Raw genomic sequence first — 23,288 nt, forward strand, 5'->3', positions numbered from 1 at the left:
CGGGTCGCAAGCCACTTTTCAAATTTCGTATATAGATGACGCGGGCCGCATGAATTCAATATCGAGATTAATTACACCACACAGTTGAACAACGACGCTATCTCGTCACCTACTCAACCATAATGAACTGGTAAACTTGGTAAATCAGGGGTACCGGGCTTATCGAACGCTTTGAAATCTTAATTAGGGATTGCACCGTGTGTTGATTGATCAGAGAGAAGCAGACATGGAGGCGCCTGTATGACAATGTTATTCTCAAATTCACATTGTCTTCCCCATTATCGGCGAGAAATGGCTTTGAAGTGACATTGCTGACGTTAAGATACATTCATTAAATACGATTTATTCCTTGTGTACGTGGATAAATGGGCGAATAATGTAACGATTCAGCAATCCGGCCCGCCAAGTACTTAATTTTCCTATGTCCGGCCCGCCGACTGGAGAAGTTGCCCGTCCCTGATGTAGGATGATGTTTTAAGCTGGTTGGAGGAATCTAATATTGCAACTTTTTCAGTTTTTCCATGCTATTTTTCACAGCAACTTTCATCAAGTATTGCACAAAATGAAAAGGAGTGATTTAAAAAACACATTATAAAACTATTTCTATTATGGTTTTCTGCTTGATTTGATTAACAAAGAGAGATGATTGATTACTGTAGTTGAGTCTCAATGTTATCTATGACACAATGGCGTGCAAGCTAGAAGTTCAACAACCCCAGCCAAGCACGACAGTGCCTGAACTATATGTAAATAGATCGCTTGATTGATTCACCATCATATATATTTGAGCTCCTTCCCCATTTGTCGGATGCCCAGGCAAGACCGCCGAACATTACATTATCACTGGGTTACCTTTTTCAGACTAATAACTCTGTTAAAATCGCCAAAACAGAGTTTTGCTGCAATGCCTTGGGTCAAGTTTGTGGACCTAGTGCAGTGTTTCCCAACCTTTTTCCACCCACGTACCACTTCGAGGTCTTATGCAGTGCTCGCGTACCACCTACATAATTTACGCACGCCGTAGGCGGTCAAAAATGTTTTCACCACTTATGACGCCATGATCACGTATTTTACTTATGTGGGGTGTAATAACTAGGACTATTTTTTACCTAAAAATCTGAGGATGTTGATATAAAAAACTTAATTTCGACAAACTTTTGACCTCACGTACGCAAATCGACCAACTTTTTACCTCACGTACGCAAATTAGGTGTTTTCGCTCATAATGTTAAAATTATACTACTTATAATCATTTCTGGTTAGGACTGTCTGTCCTTACGAAGTAGTTAGGCCTGAAAAAGCGTTTTTGACTTGAAAACTAACAAATTTAGACATGAGAAAACTTTATTTTACAGTTAGTAAAAATTTGTTGCAGTATAACGAACGATACTTTCCTACATTTATCGGGTAGAAAGTGTCTGTCCTTACTAAGTATCTTGTCAAGAATGGAGAAAAACCGTTCAATAGCAGTAGTTGTTGGCTGACAACGCTGGAGTTGTGCGTTCACTGCCGGGGACACACCATGTTGTTTCATTCTGACAATGCTGTCATCCATCACAATTATTCATCATGCGCTTCTTGATAAAAGAACCATGCAATGCCCTAGCAGCTTTGCTTTAGTTAGGATATTGCGGTACGTTGACCATAACAACATTTCAATTGTCAACCTATTTGTATCGTTCGACAGTTTATGATCCACGATCAGCAGACAATGGGGCCATCAGCAACGGCAGGCCTATAAAGTGGGCTACACGCTGTAAAAGATCAAAATCTACGATACAAACGAAATGGAGAGGTCAAAAAAATTTTGACTTTGTAAACAATTTTCACGATTTTTTTACTTGATGCTTCAATTTTGTCAAAAATCAAATCGCCCTGGTAATACCAAATTCTATTAAACTAATCATCATCAGCCCGGTTTGATGAAATGCATAGAATTGTTTTTTCACCACTAGTCAAAAAACTTGAAAAAATTCAAAATCAACCTCACCTGAACTAATAACTTTCTTTGGTCGAAAAAAACAGAATCTACTCGCGTACCACTTGGAAGACCTTCGCGTACCACAGGTTGGGAAACACTGACCTAGTGGGTTTGGGGTGTGGTATTTGACGTGTTTTGTGGATTATCGCTTTTCTGTTCTAATTTTTGCTGAAAATTATTTCCGCATTGCGTTATTTTCTTTCTTCGTACCGGCAAAAAATGTAATTTTTCGCAGTCTCGCCACGCCGTTTGTGAAATGAGAATTTACCAAATTTTACAGCTCTGCAGGAGCTGACAGCGAAATGCTGTCAAGTAGGGTTCAAACCTAAAGAATATAAATATATATGAATGATTGATTGAATAGCGAAGAAAGAAACAGAACAAGCAGACTCCATGCAAATCTTAAACTGTTTGTTTATACAACCGAACCTTTTGAATATCTCATACCCTAATGATTCTAAAACAGTCTAAATGGTACTTGCAACTTTTGTCCAGATTAAGTGCAACTTTCTCACGATCTTTAGTGCAACAAAAACTTGCCCTAGTGATTAGATTCAGATGCAGATATTGCAGTCCAATTCAAAGCTGCTGTGACCCAATTTTTGTCCATCCATAGGTCAAATAGAAGGTGAATCGTTGACGTGGACTGTATGACTGAATGTTACTAACATGCTATTGTTCAGTGTTCATTAACCCCAGTATATGTGTAATTAAGCTCAAATTATTAAATTCTGCATTTAGCTACTTGAACCTACATGATCATGAGCCTACCCTTCATTTATATGAATTTGGCATATCCTTGTTATGTAACACTACCAGGCCATCGCGAGACATTCTCACAATGTAACAAGGAGTTGGCCTACTCTTCTGGCTATGATATTCTGGAAAGAGGTGCCCTTTATTTTGTGCGATGAAGCTAATGAAACTAATGCTGGTTAAGAAATATTCTAGCTTTCAATGTTTTAGCACTCATTCCTCAGCACAACACACATGATTTGTCGCACCCACAAGTTACACTGGTGTGTTTGATTGAACCCTGGCAAATCTGCCGCTCCTATGCTGTAATATGTATTTTATTGTCCGTGGTCATTCATTTTCAGCCATATCATGCGAGTCCCTGCAACAGCCTACGAGAAGCCATGTTGTTGAGACTGCCTGCAATTTTTCAATAAATGGAACGTGTGAGCTGTCTTGCCCACTGCATTTCCAATTTGCTCCTTCCTGGTCCACACAAGATAAAGTCATCGTTACCTGTTTGCTTTCATCAGATAAACTCTTTGCATACTGGAAAACACCTTCGTCAGTCGGAACTCCACTATGTAAAGGTATTATATATGCCGGAGAAGCTCATTCCTGTTCATATTCAAAATAAGTATTACTATATGTTATTCGTTCTTCTGTAGTTTGCTTATAATAGTAAAATAAATAAGCAATGGTGCTCTACTGTATTTTGAGTAACATCGGTTTGTAATGTGCCTGATTCTGCTATCTGCTAGGCATTTAATAGCTCATTGAGTGTTGTCTCAAATTTGAGTTAGTATAATTAAACAGCTAGTTCTAGCGATCCACCAGTATTTTTACAATAGAGATGCGGATGGCATACGGAATTGTGCAAAAACAGCAGGCATGTTGTTAAAATACAGTCTGAATTAATTTATTTGCAGAAATCTTGTGTTTTAACATACGTCTGGGGGAAAACTACGACAAGGGGATTTGTCCAGAAAAACCGGTCAACGCGCAGTGTCATTTGTTAAGTTGTTCTTCACTGTGATTTCGAAAAGTAGCTAATGAACCTGTATCATTGTCACTTGCCCTCATGTTGACATTAAGCTTGATTTCATACCTATTAATCCAACAGTTTCGTGTGATAGCTTATCAAGAAAGCAATTTGGAATGGGGATGTTAGTTTGATAGACAGCACATTGTCATTTCGACATCCTCCGATCTACTTCTTCCGTCACATTGTTTCATTATCGCATTTCATTGTGTGAGTTTAGCGCAGTGACATGCGGTGAGGTTCATGGTTGGTGAGGCACCAACGTTTTAAAGTCGGATTTACAAATATATATACCCAAAATGATAGCTGATTCAGTTAGCAACTTGTTTCTCATAACTAGTGCGATTTTTTAACCTAAAAAATAAGATTTTGACCTAAAAATCGAAATTTTGACATTTTTGACCTTAAAATACTTGATTTTGACAATATTTTGCCCTCATGCATGTAAATTAGGAGTTAGTAGTTACGTCACGCATTATGGTGGATATAATTAAAATTTGTTGTAGTAGAACGAAATACACTTTCCTACATTCTCGGGTAGAAAGTGTCTGTCCTTACTAAATAGCTTGCCAAGAATGGAGAAGGAACGTTCAGCATCAGCAGTTGTTGGTTGGCAACACTGAAGTTGTGCATGCAATGCTGGTGACACACTGTGTTGCTTCATTCTGACAATGTTGTCTACATCTCAATTGTTCATCATGCGCTTCTTGATATAAGAACCAATGCCCACGCAGTGTTGCTTCAATTAGGATATTACGGTACATTGAGCATTTCACGATGTCAACCTATTTATTTCATTTGACCGTTTATGAATCACTATGAGCAGACCATGGGCCGTCTACAACGGTAGGCCACCAGCTGTAAAATGTCAAACGATCTGTTTACCGCCAGTGCAAACATCTACAATACGAACCAAATGCAGGTTGCAAATTTTTTTAAAACTTTGTTACCATTTTTACAATTTTTTGACCGCACGCTACAATTTTGACAGAATTTTGACTTTTTCGACATGTCAAAAAAACGCCCTACTTATCACATTAGCCGTCTTCACAGACACCCCGCGCAAGAAGTTACTACACATATCCACAATTGAAGGTATAGGTATGGCTGGAAAATATATAACATATATATAGGAGTAAGGGAATGTGCCGCCTTTGCAATACAAGCTGGCCGTCGCAACTTGACGATTCATACTACACCGTAGGTTTGCAAGGCCGATAACTCATTGTATAACTGCGCTTAGATTGTCAGATTGTTAGCTAATAATAGGGGAGTCAAATCCCTCTTCAACTCACCTAGTCATTGTTTCTCTGCGCTGTCCGTGTAGATAATAATGTCGAATTTCAAATTCCTGCGTTCTGACGTTATTAATACCAGTATTTAGATATTCGAAATCAGTGCGACAATAGCATTCTATCAAGTTATTACGAATTCTGAGCTGTTTATGATGACTTACCCTGTCACAGGTGATGAGGCTTGGCCAATCTCTCCTTTCGCGCTATATTTTTTAACAATAAATACGTATATTTCGTGATTTCGCACTTTGAAATGTTTCGAAATTAGTCATTCATGAACATCGATGGAAAATACAAATACGGTAATTATTGGTGTTATATTCAATAATCATTGAACGGTCGCAATGTTCTTTTACTCATCCTGAGGACAGGTGAGGCACTTACCTCACTTGCCTACCCTGACCACACGTACTGATTGAGCACTGAGCAGATATGTATATATTAACCACTGATTGAATTGTAATTGGTCTGTTCTTAAAGACATTGTGTCTAACCATGTTAAATGGAGTGTTGCTCATAGATTTCCCTGATTGCTAATCATAATCATGTGATACTTCGATTCGGGATATGTATGCTGTGTTGTTGCATAGAGTAGCATCACAATTTTGTCTTCGCATGAATGACATTAGGCAGATAGAGACTTTGAGAGAACATGCGTTACCTTGGTTCAGACAAATATATTAGTGAAATCGGCATGTGATTTAAACATTGTTTCATATGGGAAGAATCACTGGAGGGAAGTATGTTTTGCATTATTTATACATCTTGAATAATGATATATTCACCCGTGATTTCATAACTTGAAGGGAACCCATGCGATGATTCTAAAACCTGTTCCGGTAATGGTGACTGTACCCCAGTTGGCCGCTCATTTCGCTGCGCATGTGAAGATATGTATTTTGGAAGGTATTGCGAAAAAGGTAACATTGATCGCATGAAATATGATATCTTCATCCAGGTTACAGTGATGTTTTCATCGCAGGGCCTTTCACTATTAGGATTAAGGATACAACTAAGGAAAAATATCGACTATTACTCAAAAACAATGCCAACAATGACTCGGCAATTTTCCGTTTTCTGGTGAATGGCAAAGAAGAGAGGAATATGACCTTGAATCCGAGAGATGGGGAATATAAGTACGGGGCCAACATACTCTTGTTTGGGTTGAAATGATACAGTAGCTGTCATCGACCGTATTAACAATAGGACAATATGTGGTATTAATAAAACTTAGAAATGCGCAATGTGTCAAAATTTTTGACGGTAGTGGTTTGTTACATACATACATGGTTAATCGCATCATGTTTATGCAAGTTATGTATAAACAGTGTTCTCATTCGGCTGGTTTGCATCGGTTCCTTAGAACGAAATTACGAAATGTTATGAGTTCTTCGAACCGGTTAGCAGTACTGATTACGGGTGGTTTTTTTTCACCTAAAAATCGGAAGATTTTGATCATAAAATCAAAATTTTTACTTTTATTACCTAAAACAAGGGTCGGCAACTTACGGCCCGCGGGCCGGATCCGGCCCGCCAAGCGAAATCGTCCGGCCCGCGACATAATAATTAGTTATCACAAGAATACGGCCCGCGTTTCATAATGAGTTTCAATCTGCAGTGCAGCACTGCATGAAAAAAATGCGGCATTGCTACGATATATTAGTAGCCTACATCGTATTAGTCTATTGTTACGCCATAAAACGAAGGTGGTTGAAGTAGGAGATGGAGATAGACTAGACTGGATCAGTGCTTACTGCTTATCAATCGGGTGTATCTCGCAACCGAAGGTGTTCCATACTTTTTAGGGTTAACCACTCTAACGGGATGTGACAATAAAGGTGTTCTTCCTTTGCTTCAAAAACGCTTGGAACATATCAGACGCAATGACGGAATCTCAAACTATTCAATTATAGATAACTAGCCTCCGTATGTCAGTTAACCTATCTATAGTTTAATTTTCCAGAAGGCATTGTGTGCCAAGACAAAAAACCTGAATAGTGTTTGGCCACAATGGTGAAAACTGTTAATATGATTTTTGTCTCAATAACTGAATCAGTTACGCCAGATATTACTAGAAGCAGAGAATCAATATGGCGATGTCATGCAGGCCTACATCTGTCATGCTCGCTCATTAAGTCGAGCAGCTATGCTTACACGAGTGTATGAACTGAGAAATGAAACAGCAACTTTCCTCGAAAACACAAATATCGCCGACTCATTATCTTGTTATCGAAAATGGGCATCTCATCTTGCTTTCCTGGTACATTTAACGTAACATCTGAACAAATTGAATTTGCAACTTCAGGCGGAAAACAACTAAATACATGAGATGTTGAGGCGCATTCAAAACAAATCTGTGACTCTGGAAATGTCAACAGTACAAAGAAAATTATGCTCACTTTCCTATACTGGAGGAGAGAAAACCTAGTACCAACACTACATTTGTAACTGTGATACGAAATTTAACTACTGAATATTCACCCGCTTTTCCGACATTCCTTTTCTACAAAATGAATTCTGACTATTCAGTACTCTGTTTAATGCGGACGCCAATACTATTGCCTGAAAATTTCAAATGGGCCTTTCTGAAATGCGATGCAGTTGAATTGAATGACAAATTTCATACAAAGAGCATATCGCTGCATGACTTTGGCAAAGAGTACGTTCTTGAAATTGGTCTTGATCCCACCTTGACCAGCAATGCAAAAGAAATTGCATCGATTTTTGGAAGCACGTACGCATGTGAACAATAGTTTTGAACAATGAAATTCACGAAGAGCAAGCTAATATCACGTATTTCGGACGTCCATTTTGAATAGGGTCTGATTCTTGTTTCATCTGATCTGACTTGTTACCAGAAGTTGAAAACCTTTCACAAAGCAAGCTGCGTCAATTGTCACAATTATTCTGTGTTGTTGAAGTGTAAATACATGTGTCTTCTGATTGGTATGATTGAGATTGCAGCAATGTAGGATAGTATACCGAAGTGAGCGTAAAATATAGTACTAAGAAAAAATCCGGCCCGCCAAAAAGTTGCACATCCGAAATTTGGCCCGCGACTAGCAAAAGGTTGCCGACCCCTGACCTAAAACTTCATTTTGACCTCACGTATGCAAATTAGGTGTTTTCCTACATAATGGTAAAATTGTACTACTTATCTTCATTTCTGTTTCGAACTGTATGTCCTTACGAAGTAATTTGGTCAGAACAAACGTTTTTGACTTGAAAACTGGAAAAAAAATTCCATGAAATAACTACTATTTTACCGAAATCTGGCCATATGAAGAATTCCAGTAGTTGCATCACATATTATGGTAGAAATAATTGAAATTTTGTAGTACAACGATAGATACTTTCCTGCATTCTCGGGTAGAAAGTGCCTGTCCTTACTAAGTAGCTTGTCAAGAATGGAGAAAGAACGTTCGACAACACCAGTTGTTGGCTTACAACACTGTAGTTGTGCGCACACTGCTGGTGACACACCGTGTTGGTTCATTCTGACAATGGTGTCTACATCACAATTTTTCATCATGCGCTTCCTGATATAAAAACCATGCAATGCCCAAGCAGTCTCGCTTCAGTTAGGATATTGTGGTACGTTGACCATAACACCCTGTCAACCTATTTAATTCATTTGACCGTTTATAAATCACTATGAGCATACCATGGGCCGTCTACAACAGTAGGTCTATAAAGTAGGCTACAAGCTGCAAAATATCAAATGATAAGTTCACAGACAGTGCAAAATCTACGATACAAACGAAATGCGGAGGTCAAAATTTTTTTGACTTTGTAAACAATTATGTCAAATTTTGACCTAACGCTACAATTTTGTAAAAAAAATCGCCCTACTGATTACTGTCAATGACTCTGCTGGAACGGGCCAAAAATATTACCACAGTAACTATAGCAGAATTTATGCTGTTGAGTTTGCTCTCAATCAAAATATGCTGTACGGCAACTCAAAAAACCTGGTGTGGATTTATTTGACATTAGGTACTGGATATAAGATCAACATAACATAATATGCTGCCCATCGGAAAGGTGATATGTGTGAAACGGGTTAATAGCAAATAAGGGTGGTGATTATAAATGCAAATGCAAAAAGAAACGAATAGGATCTTGCTCGCTCAACACTTCAAAAGAAGAAAGAAAAGTGGGTACCTAAGAAGAAATAACTAAGAATTATATGAGAAATTCCAGATATATTACATTCTGCGTGTTTGATCACATGTGTAATTCTGTGTTTGTAAGCATTCCATAACACAATATAGATCATGAAAAAAGTCTTGAGCAAAAAGCTTCCTGATCTAATATGTATTTCCAGGTTCACTTACAATTTAACGAAGTCAGTGCTGAAGTATGAAACATACCTGAGCGTAGAAGCATCATTGGTCGGAAGAGCGGAAAATATGACAACGTGTAAACGCATACCTGGCACTATCAGTCTCGTAAATGTCACCAGCAATGAATGCAACGGACACGGCCTGAATGTTTTGTGGCGGGGATTCGATCATGATGGTAGCCATTCTATGACATATTCTGTGTATGTGAAGGGAAAAATGTAAGTTGTTATAATCAGCATTAGTGTTGAAGTAGTAACTCCCTTCATAGAATACAAGGACATTGAATTCATGAATTGATATCAAAATTAATTGCAGTAATGTGGATGTCTGTCTCCAATGTAATTGATTCTATCGACGGCCTTTTCATCTAACTATATCAGCCACCTATGCCATGTAGCACTTATTATCAAATTTATATCAATGAATCATATTTTTGTGTTAAAGGCAAGATGTGTAGCCTTATATAAAATTCACTCCAAATATGGACTGTTTAGCATGTAATGCAATTCAAGAAAACTTGGATTTTATGTTCTTTGACAAACGTGATTGACAGCTTCTGACCTTGTGTTCAGGATCGGAAACACGCGTGCAGGGGAATGGTTTCAAATCTCTGAACTAGATCCTGGTCCTAAAATTCATGTACAGGTTTGGACTCAGCTCGCAGGAAGCGAAACCACATTTGTAATTTGGCATCACATTTTAGGTTATTCCGCATGTTCGTGGGTGTGACGGTCTTAACATACAAAAAGATTACGAGAAGATTGATTTCAGAATAGCCAAAGGCCCTCCCGACTCTCCCGTCGTTTGGGCACCAAAGAAAGCCATTGGTATTCTGCCTGGCCAACACTGTGTCGTAAACTGGAAATTGAACAGGACGAAGAATGCGGGTGGATATAAGGTACATTTACTATCTGGGCTGAAAGGTTTATTGTGTCTCGTATATCCGTTCTCATTTAGGTGAAAATAGTTGAATTTGCACGATCGTCGAAACTGATGAATGGGATTGAAAGTATTTTTAATATTCATCCTTCTAATGACACCTACAATTTCACAACAAAACCAAATTCTGTTTACAACATATCTGTGGGAACGGTAGCCCTTCCTATTTGTCCAGATATTCCTGTGAATTGGAGTACTACAGTTAGTGGCTGTACTAGCGAAACTAGTGGTAAGTGCATCATAGCAATGATTTCCAAGCATTTTCTCTGCATGTAATGGTGATAATTCAACTGCATTCCATCAAAGACGAGTGGATTGTTCTGATTTTCATGTATTTGAACGAAGGGTCTTATAATTGCAAAATTTCCTTGGATTGTTAAATCATTGACTAAACCTAATTTAGATTTTGCGCAGTTGCAGTTGACAACTTCCTTGGATTGTTAAATCATTGACTAAACCTAATTTAGATTTTCTGCAGTTGCAGTTTACAACGTTGTTATGTTTTGGCCGGTACGTGAAACCCCATGCTATACTAATTAGATTTAGACATTCCGTACATTTAAATAGGCGATATTTTAATATTCCGTTAAACGATCAAAACGAATTCAAATTATGATCTGGATTCTTGTACAAGTGCCAACAGGTTTCAGATTTCTTAATGGTTTGCAGCTTTTTTCCTCTCAAAGGCGAATCATTTCAAATATTGCCAAATTTGCAGAAATTGGTGGCTCATGAATCAGGTTACCGTTATACAGCACGGATGGATTCACCAGGCACCATCATGTTTACAGATTTCGGATGTACAACTGTTTTTGAGCGCTTATTAAAAATTACCACTGTGGGCCGGCACCGATAGTTGCATGTAACGGTCCAGACCAGGGGTTCGCGACCACTGCATTGTAGCTGATCTCTGTCCGGCTTGCTTTTTTTCATTAATATTTTAGGCCCTGATGAAATTGCTGTTCCAAAACTAGGAGGAGGACACACATCTGTAATGCTGATGCAGGTGAATGAGCGAAATGGACCTGTCAGGTGGGTTGTGATATTTTAATATTATATATTATGTCTAGGAAAATGGAATCTGTACCTTACTAGTATTATATCATATTTTGTATTATTTGTCCGATGTGTGCCTATTATATTTCAATTTTTACGACAGTATATAATATATTCCTCCAACGATTTACCGTACCTTCATACCCATTGCATTGTACTTCAAGTTCACTGAATATCATTTCAAGAACTCTCTTCATAATTTGTATTTCCAGCTGCTATTTTTTGGTTATAAAAGTGTCGAACACTTCGCCGAATTCTATAGAAGTAGCAACTTTGATTGATATGCTGAAGCAAGCCAATTCTACTATTGAAGTTGGGGACAGTTATATTGCATATGCAACTTCAAGGTATTGCCTTTGTTCCGATGGTCTCTTTTGATTTGGCATAATTCTTGCAAATCTCAAGATTTGATGACCAAGAGACCTTGCAATTTGGGAATGGAGAAATCACATGCTGCAATATCAGTGATGTTAACGGGGTTTGCGAATCACTGCCTGAAAAAAAACGAAACAAGCGTGGTGCTGTCTACGGAGAAAATTACCCTTTGAATCCAGACCTCTTTTATCGCCACTATGTTTTGGTATCGACTAGCAGCAGTGATGGCGGCAAATCATTTTTCACAGCCAGTCCGCTGTCGCAAGTCTGGAGCATTCCTAGTAAATTACAAATGACCTGTGATACTTCGGCATATAATAACCATCATCAATTTGTTTTAGATAATAACAGCAGCAATATGACTGTCGCTGACTCGATTGCTGTTGCTATTATTTTGGTAATCGTGCTCGTCATTCTTGGAATTCTTGTGTATCGCAAGTAAGGAATCGTTACATATATCAGATGGTACTTGATGATATGTAGTGGAAGTGCATGGTGGATCATATATCTTGAAATAAGTCCCATATATATACTCTCCTAGACAATATTGATTGTGCTATATTCTATGTTTTTTCATGAAAGTTTCAATATTTTTCCTTGCACTTTTGTTGATTCGTCACAAATATTTTTGTGTTTTATTAGGAAGTCATCAAATCCCAAACAGTCTCCAGTGCAACCAAGAGCTGATCCAGGTACGTAGCACATGTCTAATGAAGTAAATTTGCTAGTCTATTCATATTCATCTGTGCACCTTACATCCTCTTTACTAGCCTACACATACTTGCTTTTGGTAAAATTAACAGCCCGCAGTCCTGTCGCAGTGTTGAAATTCAGATGCCGTATATAATGAAAGAATTGACTCATACTCGTTTCACCCAGCGTAATTGATATCAAGAAATCACTCTGCAGCCTTTCGATGTTGTCACGGCCTACTGTGTTTGGCTTTTAATATATATATATTATATAAAAATATATATTTGACCAAAAGCGATATAATTCCTAATTAATGTTGTTATTGCAAATCAAGGTATCAACAAATGAATAATTTTCTCAAACTTTGATTGCTCACTCGGTGAAATTTCAACAGAATCCTTTTCCATAGAGCCAGCTGAATTCATTGATCTTCCGAAAAACCCAGAATCGATAATCGACCGAGAACTCTCTGGGTATGCGATACGGTTGAGCGATCTGTTAAAGACAATCTCTGCCAAGCGTCGAAATGATGATCTCGAATTTCTAAAGGAATTCAAGGTATCCCGTAGTTTGCTTCCATTATTTGCATACTGATTTACAAGACAGGTATGGATATGTTTTGAAATTTCAGGGGGATTTACCGCGAGCCGTAAAGCAATGCAATCTTACGCAGGAGATGGCAAATTTGCCGGTCAACCAGCCGAAGAATCGCTACAAAAACATTGTGCCTTGTAAGGTCATGAGTCAATGTATTATACTGCTTTATATGATCACAAAATCTGTCATTTTCTAAGATGATCGCTCAAGAGTTGCTCTGAAAAGTATTCCAGGAGTTCAAATTTCTGATTACATCAATGCGTCCTATGTGGATGTAAGAACGTTTGTATAACTTTTGCATCTGTTTATGATATATGTATGAGTGTTTTAGGTGAACTTTGTCATTTATTTAAAAATTCAAAAGTTGGTCAATTTGATATAAAATGGATTCCGTTTCCGATTGATATTGATGGCTGTATCTAGGGTTTATTGCTTAGGCTACCACATACTGAAATAGAGTAATCTATACAAAACATTTATGATAGATTCGCAATGTGGCATTAAAATATTATGTGTACATCCTACACATGGTGGTTTTTAGAGCACTGCTATTCTTAGAAACTAGTTACAATAACCTATACTAATTAAGAAATCGTAGCAGAACTTATTGTATATTTTTAGGGCTATTCTCAACCCCGAAAATTTATCGCGACGCAAGGGCCTATGCCGGAAACAGTGGATGAATTCTGGAGGATGATGTGTGAGCAAAAGTCTCGAGTCATCGTTATGGTCACTAAGCTGAAGGAGAAATGGAAGGTCGGATACTTTTTTAATTTGGCTTCTTACTCTTAGTGGCACATTTCTGAAACTATCTGCTCATTATATTAGCGAATACAATTCTCAATAGACAATTCGACTGTATAAGTTTCCTGTGAGGATTACACAGTAAATTACACCAAATTTTACCTTAGTTCATCCGTCAATCAATCATTTTGCATCGAATCATTAAATCAAAACACAAGATTGCGATGTAATGCATGTTGCATACCAACTGCAAAAGGATTATCAGCTTCCATTGAAATGAAACGAAATCGTGAAATTGAATTATCCTCTGTATCTCAAAAGTGCCAATGTTAACAGCATCTATTGTTTAGGTGAAATGCGCACAATATTGGCCTGACGAGGCTGCCACTTACGGCGATATTTCTGTGAAACTGCACGAAACCGTTTCTTTTGGGGATTTCATCAAGCGAAGAATGAACGTCACAAGATCCAATGAGGTAAGATCCAAATCAAAGTTGACATTCATTCATTCACTCATTCAGACGCAAATTTCGTATCGTTGCAGACGTTTGATGTGACTCAGTATCACTTCATTGCGTGGCCCGATCACGGAATTCCGGCTGTAACGTCGAGCCTTCTGAGATTTCATGAATATGTGATCGCTTCTCTACCTGTGGATGCCGGTCCTATTGTCGTGCACTGCAGGTTGGTTTTGAAAAGGAGGTCAGACTGGTCAATAACAAGGTTATTCTACTTTTGGAGTTTATACCTGTTCATGGTACTTAGTGACTGAATTGGTCAATAATATTGGTAATTGTATATATTGCTGTAAATTTTTTATGTTCTCGGAATAATCAGATTTTGCGGTAGAGTTGATTGAGGGTGAGTAGATATTGAAATCACCCAAGTGTACTAAACTAACTCACGCACACGATTCCAAATCGGTATTTTTTCACTGGAAAATACTATTGTTCCGTGGTCTGGAATTTGTCGTATGGGGTTCAGATTGCCAGAACAGCGAGATTCGGCGCCAGCCATTTTGGAGCCTACGGACAAAATTAGACACACATATAACATATATCGAAGTTTTCGGTAGGGCATTCCTTTTCGGCCAAGGTGATCTCGCTGGCGAATTCTTAGCACACTTTTTGGAGTCCTTTGTTAGCCTAAACTTCATTATGTGTTGGCGTGATAATGGTCGACGCCGAAATACCTATTTCTCTAAATAAATATTATTTCTTGGGAGGGATACCCAATAGTCGAAACATATAGTAACACTAAACCGCGCCAAGCGTGAAAAAAATATAAAAAAGTTGGATGAAGTTAAAAATAAAATGCTGTTTTACAGTCACGAAATAATTTTGGGCCCCCGTTCAAGCTCAAACCCGCTCAAATTGGGAGGTTTGGTGTACGGCAATTACGGTCCTTCGCAAACTGTGCAGTTTAGTGAGTCAGCTCGTACTTGTCGCACGTATGACGTCAAATGACACTTCAAGTCAAATCGAACATGTTTCCAGACCTAATGTTACTTCATGAAGTCCCGAATAAGTTTAAAATTTGATGTTTAATTTATTTTATCAATGGACCAGCCTTCAAAATATTGCACCTCGAAATTAAGGTACAAAATTATAATATGCCTCGCGGACCGGCGGTTGAGAATCACTGGTTTAAAGGACTCATGAGTCAGAGTTGGAGCCGGTAAATTGAAAATGTCTGGAGTGGTAATATTTACCGACTTCACAGCCCTGGCTGTTATGTCATCAGCACTTGCTACCTGAGTAATGCTGGCCGGTTCTTAAACCTACTCCATGGCATACTAACACTTGAGAGATCGTTGAAGTAACATTTTGAATGCCTGTGTTTTCAACTTGATTGGTAGTAATCATGAAATACAGTCCTGTACTCAGTCTTATGCAGTTCCATTACCACATATGGCATTTACTGAATTTACCTTAGTCAAGTAATACGGATTTGTTTTAGTGCTGGTGTGGGCAGAACGGGAACCTTTATCGCTCTGGATCATCTCAGAGATAAAATAATAGAAAGTAACGAGATTAACATTGCGTCCGTCGTCGGAAAAATGCGCACACAAAGGCCCGACATGGTTCAAACGCTGGTAAGCATACGGTGCCTAATAGGAAGATACCACATTGCAACTGTATTGTCACGGCGGCTGACTCATTTCCTTGTATTTCATATACGACAAGTGATGTGAGTCATGATATAAAATGAGATTTTAGTGGGATTGCTATTTTCGATCACTTTGAGATTTACCAACCAGGAAATCAATTTGCTTAAGTGGAAAGCCGCATGAACAGCAGAAAAAGTGTGCGAACGTATGCATGTTTCAAAATAGATTGGGCCACTGGCTGGCATATCTGTTAAAAATTGTATCGCAAGCATTGTTTCATGCAAAATCAAGTCACTGCACATTTCACATGTATTACATATGTCACATATTACGTAAATGATTGCATTAAAGATCAATTCAACATAGGAAGTAGATAAATAGATATACTGTCTCGCGAATAATCGGGATGATGTATTGGCGCTACTAAAATTTCTGGAACATTAGCTGATGTCATTGTTGGTGTGTAAAACAAGCCTTTTTCGTGCAAGTCCGACATTACATATGTGACTACGCATTTATGCTGATTTTGTACGCCTGAATTGCCCTACGCGAGCCTTCTATCACATTACACATGAATACGTAGCTCTAGCACTCCCACCAGCGTGACAGTAGTTCATCTACCATCTCTAATATTGGCTCGAGACGACGATTCCGATTTCGTATACAGGAGCAGTATGTCTTTATCCATAAGTTGGTTCTGGAGCTGTACAAGTTTGGGAACACCGACAGGGGCGTTTCCGAATTCAACACAGCTGTTCAGGATTGGAAGAGGTAAGCTTGAAAAGCGTAGATGTTTTTTGCAATGTGGGTAGCTTCTTCTATCCGGCTTGCACATTGGTAAAAAAAAAGTATTTGACCGTGTATAATGGGTGTCAAGGTTCAGAAAACCCATTTGATTAGCTTGCTGGTGGTAACGGATCAAATATTAGCTAAACGCGACACTTTGAGCGTACCTGGCCGCAAGGCAGAATAATTACACCGCACTCGTCTACACGATTTTTGTGCCAGGATTTCTTGGAGTAAATCTCACCTAATTTGGGGGCGCTGGATCTGAATCTGGCATTATTTTTGTTCTGTCACGTTTATGAAACAATATATATGTCGATTATTACTACTTTTTTGGATTAGTCAAGTAGATTTTACCTACTTGTAGTACTTATTGAATTGTTTGTGTTGTAAGACTACTTCCACCTCTACCGACTGCTAAGTGCTACCGATTAAAAATGGTTGCGTACACAAACACCTTCAATAGTCGAAAAATGGTCCTGATTGAAAGTAGATTGAGAAACAATGGATTAAAATTTACGTTCTGATCTAGAACAGCCCAGGTTTCACAATAGATGATTTTCTACACATAGATAATTTTCTACACAATGTTTCAACTTTTACTGTTACAGACTCGCTGTAATGTCGCTAACGAAAGTCGAAATATTATCAATTTTTGAAATTGAGCAAAATTCATTGTGTAAAATACTGACATGATAGAACAATTCTGAGCTGAGAGCCGGATTCAGCAACCAAAAATTAGCCTAAACAGAGGTCACCAACATACGGCCCGCAAAGTCATATTTTGCGGCCCGCGACTTGATTTGAGATATCGGAAGAAAGCTAAGAATACCAGTTTGAAATGCTGATTTGATGATAATGATTTTTTGTTGTATTTGTATTCCTTTAATAAAATATTACTTCTTGTGTGGTCACTATGCCCATCACCCAAGTTAGGTAGCACAGCGTCGTACTGACGTAAAGTTTTAAAACGTGGTTGCCTATTTTATATCGATATTGAATTCATGAGGCCCGCGGCCGCTACTAAATTTGTATAGTGACGTAGACGTAGACGTGACTGGTATTGAGTTGACGACCCCTAGCCTAAATCAATCCTCGGGGTATTTGACACAAATTATTTCGGGGAAATTTGTAGACCAGTGTTATCAGTATATTTTAGTACGCTTGCACTTCCATTGTAGGAAATGAGAGAACAGGTAAAGCTTCCAATTTGCTGATTTGAGTCTAGCAGTGATAGTCAATCTTTTCGAGTACCGAAATTTTATGCCCCTTACCACTAGGAGATATCTTATCAATGAGAATTGTTGTTTCAATATTTTTCTGCTCGTGCAGCCCTGGGGCATTAAAAACCACAGGTGGTCAAAGTAGTCATAGAAGTAACGTCATCACTTTCTACTCAAGTACATGTATATGTAGCAATTTCAAAGTAAGTAAACAAGTATCCTATTCCAGGCTTAGTTTTGCGTAAAAACTAAAACTATTACGTAGAAGTAGCGAAAATCTAAAATCACAGCCACTCCAGTAAGTTGTATATGTCACAGGGAAAACTTTCTCGAAGACTTGACGCAAATAGAAGTACTTCGTTACCGACCACACCTCTGTTCAAAAATTGTAGCACATGACCATGCAATAGGCCATTTGCAGGACTTCGATCACGTGACTAGATACGCATAGCAACCACAAATTGGTTAGCACGCTACTTTCTCGCGCACCTGCTTCAGTGCTAAATATCGCATAGTGTACTGTTGATTTCTGGTTGTAAACGTTTCGGAAATTTGTTGTAGAAGTCATCAGAGATTCACCTATGCTAGATGTCAATCCTGTACAAAGCATTTAGAATGATATCGTCAGAATTACGCAGAAATCCATCGGTAACGTACTCGTATTACGGTACTCAACTCTGATCATATGTACTTAAATTTATGCATTTGAAGTAAAGCGATTTGTTTATATTCCGGTAAGAGTATTTGTTAGTTCAAGCAGTATTATTTGTCTGTTGTGGAGCCTGATTTTGGATGGAAGATATGACTGAAGCAGCTGGGACCCGCAAGGATCAGGATATACTGTCTGCTGGTTTGGGTGCTGTCGTGCTGCTATAAAACAATGTCGCTGAACACATCGGAAGTATCTTCTGAGAGAACTTGCCATCAAGACTAAACAAAGCAGTGCACTTTATTGTTGCCTTATACAATGCCGATTTTATTAGCACTACTTCGCAACTGCTATTGAAGTGGATTTGGAAAATCACACGCGATTTTGATAAATAGTTGATGTCACATGTGCGCTATTTAGCGAACTAAAGGAAGTAACTATCAAATAAATCTTAGAGCAGCTCAACCGCAGTGACAAGATCGGTCATCCTATACCCAGAGGTGGTCAACGTGATCATTGTTGGGAACCGAGCAGAAGTAACGCCGTAATTTATACTCCGGTACAAGTAGCACTAATTACTTCCAGGACATGTCCAAAGTACTTCAAGTGGAAGTAGAAATGAATTTCGGAAAAGTAGTCAAGAAATTCGTTACATGAAGTAGATTTGGTTGAGGGTCACTTAGTTCTATAAATTAATGCCACGTGACAACTGTAAACATTGCATGGTGCATCTTCTTGATCAACGCAAAAGGGTAATGACACCACAAATAGGTGCAATTTTCCAAAATTTATTTAGTTGCCGTGGTACTGGTGCTATTTTGCCCAGTTGTTATGACAACCTCACGCTTGAAGGGGATGCAATCATGCGCCAAAACTACTTTCTAGTTGACAAAATCCCAAATCTGACAAAAAAGTACTGCCTAAAAAGTGTCAAGTAGAAGTGGAAGTAGCCTAAACTCATAATGACGTTAGTACTCAGGTAAATAGTACTTCGTTGCTGACCCCCTCTGTGTATTGGTTCAACCAACTCAGAAACATCCTCTAAAGACGACGAACATTGTTTATTTTGCATTGACTCCGTAATATTCTGAACTTATGATATTCTTTGATTCATTGAATTTACGAATAAACTTGGAAAGAAGTGCAATTTAATAATTTTGGTTTTGCATTCGATACCCAGAGCATAGGAAATAGTTGAAGAAAAATGCATGTCAACCTTATCAAGTTCAAGAACTGCCGAGAATCTTATGCATATGTATTTTCCTCTACCTCCATAGCCACTTGTCTAGACAGATTCATAGCATCTACGGAAGAGCGCTTATCTTGCTGTACACAAATGAAATATCATTTTCAAAGCAGACATCAACATCGGGAAAGAAGTTCAGGACAGTTAGTCAGTGGTCAGATCATCTGCTGATATTTTCTGTTGGCATGAAACCACGCTGCCTTCTACCGCATGACCAAATTTTATGTGGTGATCATAATTGGCTCCAGGCTGAATTCTTGTTGAGGGCATCATCAATTTCTTAGTTGCCTATGTTCGGCTCTCTTGGGATAATCCATCAGATCATTATTTCGTATACATGTGGTAAAGCCATGTCTTGAAACTCAAGATATTCGCACTGTGCCAAACAGTGAAGTAATCCAATCCAGGCAATTAATCAAGTAATTCAGGCCTCGAGACAGTTTGTTGCGCCCTCAATTGGAGCTGATGATCATTTTTCTTCGGGTAGTGGCACTTGGCAGCATGACAGAATGATTAATAACTTGTAATATAGGTGTAGAGGTCTAAATATTTTGAATTGTTTAACTGAGAAGCCATACAATAGCATAGGATGTTTAATATATATATGGTATGTAGCACATTGCATGAATTCCAAACATATCAACGTACTGGCAGTCATTGCCTCTAGGCTTAAAAATAGCAGTATCCTATATATATTGCAATCGATATCAATCATCAAAATGCTGCAATGATTACCAACTACCACTACAAGACAACTATAGTATAGTATACTATCCACACCTAACTTAATGCTCCAATATCACGCTGTCAATGTCCCGCAATGTCGAATTTTGTGTCATAAAATCATAGTTGACTACCAAATAACGGCAACAATGTCGATCAATTTGACGCAAGGAGTTTACATAGTTCATGAATCAAAGACATCCAACATATTTCAATCCTTGCGCATTTCCATGAGACTATTATAAAACGTTTACAGCCCGAAAATGATAATATACTGTATCCGAAATACGGCTACGTTAACGAGGGATTTCTGCGTAATTCTGATGATATCATTCTATATGTTTTGTACAGGATTGACATCTAGCATAGGTAAATCTCTGATGACTTCTACAACAAATTTCCGAAATGTTTACAACCAGAAATTAACAGTACACTATGCGATATTTAGCACTGAAGCAGGTGCGCGAGAAAGTAGCGTGCTAACCAATTTGTGGTTGCTATGTGTATCTAGTCATGTGATCGAAGTCCTGCAAATGACCTATTGTGCATGTTCGCCGAAACTGTATTTTTGTGAAGTAGATATTAACCTGTAATATTGTGATAGTGGTAATAATGTTGAATCATATTTCATTGTTAAGTTTAATCAGCAGATTTGCTTTGTAATCACCTAGCGCAGTGGTTCTCAACCTTTTAAACACCGCAGGCCGTTAAAACTTTAAAACAAATGTTGCAGACCGGTGAACCTTCAGAAATCAAAATTACCGTAACTATAAATTTGAGTACGAAAAATCTATGCGACTGAAATGTAATACTGGAAACTTCATTTAATGATGATTTTTCGATATCTATTTGGGGTTCTGTTGAAGTTTCTGCATGGCGACGCTCGCCAAGTCATGTTAAAGACCACTAACTTAATTGTGATTGTTCGGTATCCTTTGAAATAAATGTGACTTTGTTGGTTGCTGTAGCCATATTACACTTCCAAGTATCGCTTAATTGCACTGTAGAATTTAACGAAGTTTGTTTGAAAATCTTCTTAGCTTTCACATATAACTTGCCCAAAACGAGTTGCTAGCAACTTTTAAACAGTTCCTTATAACAATTGAACCATTGTGACCCACGCCCAGAGTAGATTATGGATTTTCTATTGGACATCATACAAATCCAACCGGGATGCTAGCAACCCCAACAGATTTTTTGATGGCATGGAAAGTTATAACTGTTGATGAGATAATTAAAAAATAAGAATTCGGTGTATATATAAAGAGAAAAACGGGTGAATTAGAGGTAAATCGCGCAAATTTTTTCAGTTGACCGCTTCCTCGCGCCCTCTCCAGAGCTTTCACGCCCCCCAGGTTGAGAACCTCTAGTCTAATGTATTTGGCAGGCAATTTGACATGGACCGACGGTTGAGAACCACTGGCCTAGCGCCCTAAAAGAGCTATCTCTGTCATATTTTTATGGCGGGATAATGAGCCGTTCTTTAGGACTCAACTCAAAGCTATATACTTTATTCAGGTGCCAGTACTGGATTTTGCCCAGCTTTAGTTGTGTATGACCTCTCCCTCTCCCCTTCCTGTCACTAAATTCAGGATTAGTAGGACTGATTGTTTTATGGTACATTATTCGCATTCAGCGGAGGATCGACCATATTGAACATGGAACGCGAATTTGTTCAGCTCGACTACTATCTGCCGCTCAACACGGAGCAGGGGTCTGCGCGCAAGGAATGCAACCAACAGTTCAATCGTAACCCTGCTGTTCTGCCATGTGAGTTTCGGCCGATTGATTCTTTGGCGCGCAGAAGCAAGTCCCTTGCTGAAATGTACGAAACGATGACATCGCATTGATTAATTTATTCAATGGTTTGACTCGTCAGTAGTGAATGTTCGTGATACAATGAATCCAGGGTTGTAATGACATGGCTCTAGTTCAGGGGTTCTCAAAGGGTGGGCCATGGCCCACTGGTGGGCCACAGGAGCATTTGAGGTGGGCCACAAAGCAATTTAGAAAATTTTAGAGTTTATGTAAGTTTAGTTATATTTGTTATGTTAATCGCTAAAAATATATTCATACGATCTAACTGTACGTAGGCTACTTAAAGCTTTTCATCCGACTCTGATGAGACGTGCTGACACGTATGGAGTCAGCATGTACAAGTACAAGTCCAAGACGGGGCTAACAGCAACTAAAATAATTTCGAGTATATAATAACTGGAAGGTAATGCTGAAGTAACCAAGCATTCCGGCCGGGGCTGGGGCATATGTCGTATGCCGTTGAAAGGGGTGTGCAATAAACTCGGAATGAAATGTAATTGATGTATAGATTTACTGTAGGCTACCTAGGTAAGTCGTATTATTGTAAGATAAAATAGCCTTAATTGCAAATTATTGGCAACTTCTGGTGGAGGCATACTGCACCACCTCAACGAATCGTAACGGATTGAGGTGTTAGCGGAGTGCATTAATATATGGAGTCGGTTTAAAATGTCCGCCCTGATATCATTGTACATAATCTAAGAGTCCCATGCATTGATTGCATCATTGGATTGAATATTCTGACATTGCAACTTCAATTGGTTTTGGAAAAGATGTGTTATTGCATGCATATTAAAAAAAATCTTTCTCCACTTCTCTGTAGTATACCCATTCACCAATGAATTGTTTGAAACTGACCCAGAATGATTATATTACTCCCGACAATAGTGTAACTAAAATCCCAATCACACGGTGGATGCGTGGATTTGA

At 38.5% G+C, this 23,288-nt stretch overlaps 1 protein-coding gene across 1 annotated transcript in view; it reads left to right on the top strand.

Annotated features, from left to right (window-relative positions):
• Positions 1 to 23,288, top strand: part of LOC145444080 (tyrosine-protein phosphatase Lar-like) — a 73,641-nt gene that overhangs the window by 42,929 nt on the left and 7,424 nt on the right. The window contains exons 4-24 of the mRNA XM_080321998.1: positions 3,082 to 3,306; positions 5,860 to 5,973; positions 6,036 to 6,189; positions 9,381 to 9,617; positions 9,972 to 10,044; positions 10,103 to 10,297; positions 10,357 to 10,567; positions 11,283 to 11,370; positions 11,607 to 11,741; positions 11,800 to 12,050; positions 12,111 to 12,207; positions 12,412 to 12,461; positions 12,872 to 13,020; positions 13,094 to 13,193; positions 13,257 to 13,333; positions 13,681 to 13,815; positions 14,154 to 14,279; positions 14,348 to 14,487; positions 15,763 to 15,898; positions 16,581 to 16,684; positions 22,177 to 22,310. Coding sequence (XP_080178124.1) covers positions 3,082 to 3,306; positions 5,860 to 5,973; positions 6,036 to 6,189; positions 9,381 to 9,617; positions 9,972 to 10,044; positions 10,103 to 10,297; positions 10,357 to 10,567; positions 11,283 to 11,370; positions 11,607 to 11,741; positions 11,800 to 12,050; positions 12,111 to 12,207; positions 12,412 to 12,461; positions 12,872 to 13,020; positions 13,094 to 13,193; positions 13,257 to 13,333; positions 13,681 to 13,815; positions 14,154 to 14,279; positions 14,348 to 14,487; positions 15,763 to 15,898; positions 16,581 to 16,684; positions 22,177 to 22,310 — 2,931 coding nt within the window. The remainder of the gene's footprint in view (positions 1 to 3,081; positions 3,307 to 5,859; positions 5,974 to 6,035; positions 6,190 to 9,380; positions 9,618 to 9,971; positions 10,045 to 10,102; positions 10,298 to 10,356; positions 10,568 to 11,282; positions 11,371 to 11,606; positions 11,742 to 11,799; positions 12,051 to 12,110; positions 12,208 to 12,411; positions 12,462 to 12,871; positions 13,021 to 13,093; positions 13,194 to 13,256; positions 13,334 to 13,680; positions 13,816 to 14,153; positions 14,280 to 14,347; positions 14,488 to 15,762; positions 15,899 to 16,580; positions 16,685 to 22,176; positions 22,311 to 23,288) is intronic.

Source organism: Botryllus schlosseri, chromosome 8, assembly GCF_051294905.1.
Source record: "Botryllus schlosseri isolate E-star chromosome 8, Bs_hap1, whole genome shotgun sequence".
Classification (NCBI taxonomy): Eukaryota; Metazoa; Chordata; class Ascidiacea; order Stolidobranchia; family Styelidae; genus Botryllus; species Botryllus schlosseri.